The following is a 5,000-nucleotide window of genomic DNA, read 5'->3' as shown; positions in this document are numbered from 1 at the left end:
ATGATGGAAATAATAAGAAAATCTAATATGATGATTTTTTTTTTTTTTTTTTTTTTTTTTAATTTCGCTATTATAGTTGCTGCTTTGGTTTCTATTTTATACTTCATACTTATGAATACGACAGAGTAAATGTAGACTTTTATTTTAATAAAATGATGGAAATAATAAGAAAATCTAATATGATGATTTTTTTTTTTTTTTTTTTTTTTTTTTAATTTCGCTATTATAGTTGCTGCTTTGGTTTCTATTTTATACTTCATACTTATGAATACGACAGAGTAAATGTAGACTTTTATTTTAATAAAATGATGGAAATAATAAGAAAATCTAATATGATGATTTTTTTTTTTTTTTTTTTTTTTTTTTAATTTCGCTATTATAGTTGCTGCTTTGGTTTCTATTTTATACTTCATACTTATGAATACGACAGAGTAAATGTAGACTTTTATTTTAATAAAATGATGGAAATAATAAGAAAATCTAATATGATGATTTTTTTTTTTTTTTTTTTTTTTTTTTAATTTCGCTATTATAGTTGCTGCTTTGGTTTCTATTTTATACTTCATACTTATGAATACGACAGAGTAAATGTAGACTTTTATTTTAATAAAATGATGGAAATAATAAGAAAATCTAATATGATGATTTTTTTTTTTTTTTTTTTTTTTTTTTTAATTTCGCTATTATAGTTGCTGCTTTGGTTTCTATTTTATACTTCATACTTATGAATACGACAGAGTAAATGTAGACTTTTATTTTAATAAAATGATGGAAATAATAAGAAAATCTAATATGATGATTTTTTTTTTTTTTTTTTTTTTTTTTAATTTCGCTATTATAGTTGCTGCTTTGGTTTCTATTTTATACTTCATACTTATGAATACGACAGAGTAAATGTAGACTTTTATTTTAATAAAATGATGGAAATAATAAGAAAATCTAATATGATGATTTTTTTTTTTTTTTTTTTTTTTTTTAATTTCGCTATTATAGTTGCTGCTTTGGTTTCTATTTTATACTTCATACTTATGAATACGACAGAGTAAATGTAGACTTTTATTTTAATAAAATGATGGAAATAATAAGAAAATCTAATATGATGATTTTTTTTTTTTTTTTTTTTTTTTTTTTTAATTTCGCTATTATAGTTGCTGCTTTGGTTTCTATTTTATACTTCATACTTATGAATACGACAGAGTAAATGTAGACTTTTATTTTAATAAAATGATGGAAATAATAAGAAAATCTAATATGATGATTTTTTTTTTTTTTTCGCTATTATAGTTGCTGCTTTGGTTTCTATTTTATACTTCATACTTATGAATACGACAGAGTAAATTTAGACTTTTATTTTAATAAAATGATGGAAAAAATAAGAAAATCTAATATGATAATTTTTTTTTTTTTTTTTTTTTTAATTTCGCTATTATAGTTGCTGCTATGGTATCTATTTTATATTTTATACTTTAAAGACGAAGCTACAAATGAGAAGCTTTTAAGCAAGGGTAACTCTAAAGGTCAGATCCATTAATCATATGGTGAGCTTCCCTGTGGCTTCCTCTAAGAAATGAAATTTCTGCAAGTGTATTCTTTAATATTGAGGAAATATACATTACGTTGTAGAATAAATAATTCTTGTATCATGCTATGTAACAGAATATGTCTCTGTCGTTATTCAAAGTTAGATAGGCAATGCGCATCACAAGGAACTGGCTATCCTTTGATTAATTTTGCTATGAATCCTAGAAATAGGAAGTAAATGAAGAAGAGCTCCTTAATGAAGGTGAAATTTCGTGTCGCATTCCTTATGTTTATGTGAGATTCACAGCCCTGACATTATATATAAAAACACATAGAAACAATGCCTTATCGCTGTTTTAGAAGGTTTTGAGATAATGATAGTTAATTAGCGTTTTGTTTGATTATCATGATAGTGAAGTTTATCACTGGGCTTATAGAGCGATCAAGCTTTTGTTTTTTTGTGTTATTTTTTCGTGGCTCGCTCCTCCGTTGGAGTATCGTAGAGTGATACAAAAGGAACAAAAATATTTGTGTAAACTTTTAAAACCAGAATGAACCATAAGATTTCCCTAGGAAGGAAAATCAACAACTTAAATACCATTAATTAATAATTCAAGTTAATTTTCAAATACAGAACTCATAAATAATTTGCCATCATACCTTTTTTGCCTTCGAAAAGGGCCATTTAACATCCTTATTGCAGCAGGGCTAGATGTGTCAACCAAAAAACCCTTCCTTTCCTTTCCTATCACTCTGCTTTATTCTACCTAACATTGCAAGAGGGTCTGCCCCTCTCTTTTACTCTCCTCCTTTACTTCTTTTTCCCCCCTTTCTTTTCTTACTCTTTCCCATCCCGAGTTCCTGCCTTCGGGCTATAAACTGAATTGTATCCAGGGGTACTCATCCTTATCCCCCATTCCCCACTTCCCTATCCTTACCAAGGCCAATGCCTAGGATGGAAAATTGCTCAAAGATATATTTGACAATTTAAGATGCCTGGGCTATAGAGTACGGGTACATTCCATGCCAACAGATTCTTCAAATTTGGTTTTGTTCAGCCACAAAATACATCTTATGAGTACAACTTACATTAGACATACATTCTACTATTTCTTTCTAGGTACTCTGCTGGCATTCAGTTTATCACTACGTCAGCACTTTTCAAGTTCTTTTGTCCTCTCACTCAAGTCAAAATGAAGTTGATTTTTATTTTAGTTAAAAGCTCTTCTCATATCTTTTACTTTCCCTCCTTCTAATATCTTCAATATAAGTTATAAAGTTTGATCGTTTTATTCCCGTTTAATTATAAGTTGACTGATGTGATTTATACCCAGATAGGTGTCACTTCACTCAACACATTCTTTGTAATTCTTCCATTCTACCCACTTTTCACATGCTATTCTTATGGTTGTTGATTGGCTCCATCCTTTCCTTATTTCTGTAGGCATTTAACAAATATTGTAGTCTGAAATTAATGCTTTTTCATACTTACATTTATAAATTTCCAACACTTTTATACGCTGAGATCTTCGATGCATTTAGGGCTAGCTTCTTCCTGATTAAGAAAGAATTTGAGATATTCACTTTAGCAACTCTTCTTTGTTACCAATATCAATCTAACGTAAGTCTTCCATCAACGTTGTCCGGATAGCAAGGTTGGTAGCGTCGCGGATTTCTATTATAGAGGTCCCGAGTTCGGTCCCCGCCAGGGACGCGAATACTGAGAGACCTCCTACCGGGGGGGTACTCCCAGGGTGGTGCCTTGGGGGGAGGTTAGAGGGGACTAGTGATAATCCTTGCTGGCTAATGGTCGCCCGAGGAGGACGATGTAAATCGTCTCTGTGGAGACCTAAAACCCGCAACTTTAACTTTTTTTTAAATCGGGTTTCCTTTAATTTCTGCTCCTACATTTGTCTTGCTTTTTCTTCACAGATCTATACGAACGAGGAACGTTCTCATCAGCTGCTGAAGATGTCCGGTGATCTAACGAGGAATGTGTTTCTGACCTCGCCATCAGACACAATGGTTATCGATCTGATTAGCGACCAATTCACGACCTATACGGGATTTCTGCTCGCCTACAGATACGAACCAAGAGGTAAGGAAGCGGTATTCGCATTATGAATCAACCCTCTTTTTTTTTTCTGTTACTTGCGGACACATGTTTAGAAATAGGAGGTATCATATATCCAATGCGATTTGCTTCTCTCTCTCTCTCTCTCTCTCTCTCTCTCTCTCTCTTAGATAACAGACCCAGGATCAGCATTAAACAGGAGTGAGAAACTGAAGATGAAGCACAGATGTGCAAAGTGCTAGATAAAGAAATGGTGCGTCGACTTTAATGAAGGGTGCGCTGCAAACCTGCACCGTGATTGTGTATGCCTGTTCTCCCAGCAGGAAAAGGAAATAGACAAATTGAAAAAGGAAAATCAATAACTAAGCAAACAAATGACAGAGATTATGTCTAAGTTCCAACAGTTAGAAATAAGAAACAAAGGAGTCATAGACTATGTTGTAGAAAATTGGATTAGTATCCAAGAAATAAAAAAAAAAGGTAAAATCAAGGACAGAAGCTAGAGAGGAAATAATTGCCAACAAAAACAAAGTTCATGAAACTCACTAGAGGAAGGGTAGCAAAGGCCAAGACGAAACAGCAGCCTAGAAATGCAACTCAGAAACAGATTCTCCCTCCTAGCAGAGGAAGAGGAAGATGATACTGTGTTCATTGTAGACTCGATGGTAAGGGAGCAATGGGAGCACTTCGTCCAGAAAAGGAGGAGAAAGGTCAGGACCTATCCAGGTGCTAACTCACTGAAGATAGAAGAAGTAGTTAGTAAAACTATAGCAGAGAACAAGACCGCTATTATTGTTCAGGCAACCGTAAACGATCTATTCCTAAGAAAGGATATTGCCTGCCAAACAGAGCCTTTGGTTAAACAGCTAGAAAAACTGTTGAAACGGCTAGAAACAAGACCAATAATACTATACTGTAGTTATAGGTATGTCCCCACGATTCAATGTTAGCCACTTCACCCTCAGTAAGTCCGTAGGGATAATTGAAAGGTCAAGTCCATATGCCCGAAAAATAAGTTAAATCCATAGGTCATTGGAACACTTTTTAAGGCCAGAGGAAATTATAAAAAGGAGATGGAATACATGAGGTTTGGAGGGTAATATTATAACAAATGATTTGGAAAAAGCCGAACTGATGAATTCATATTCCACAATCGTATTCACTAGGGAAAAAACGATGATCCTCCCCGTACCAGCTATCAAATATGAAGGGCCACAACCACCAAACAGGATCACCTTTACAATAGAGGAGGTCAAAAAGAAAATAAAGTTACTCTGTAAGTCTAAGGCTCAAGATCCAGGTGATATTATTCCAAGAGAGATTATAGAACTGGAAGAGATAACCCCACACTTTTACAAACTGTTCCGAAAGACAGCTAACGAAAGAAAGGAACCGCAATGAGGGA

The 5,000-nt window shown here is 33.0% G+C and overlaps 1 protein-coding gene across 1 annotated transcript in view; it reads left to right on the top strand.

Annotated features, from left to right (window-relative positions):
- LOC137620081 (uncharacterized) overlaps window positions 1–5,000 on the top strand; it is a 489,014-nt gene that overhangs the window by 142,238 nt on the left and 341,776 nt on the right. The window contains exon 4 of the mRNA XM_068350356.1: window positions 3,454–3,619. Within this exon, the coding sequence (XP_068206457.1) occupies window positions 3,454–3,619 (166 nt within the window). The remainder of the gene's footprint in view (window positions 1–3,453; window positions 3,620–5,000) is intronic.

Source organism: Palaemon carinicauda, chromosome 26, assembly GCF_036898095.1.
Source record: "Palaemon carinicauda isolate YSFRI2023 chromosome 26, ASM3689809v2, whole genome shotgun sequence".
NCBI lineage: Eukaryota > Metazoa > Arthropoda > Malacostraca > Decapoda > Palaemonidae > Palaemon > Palaemon carinicauda.
The sequence above is the reverse complement of the archived record's forward strand: the minus strand, read 5'-3'. Positions and strand labels throughout refer to the sequence as shown.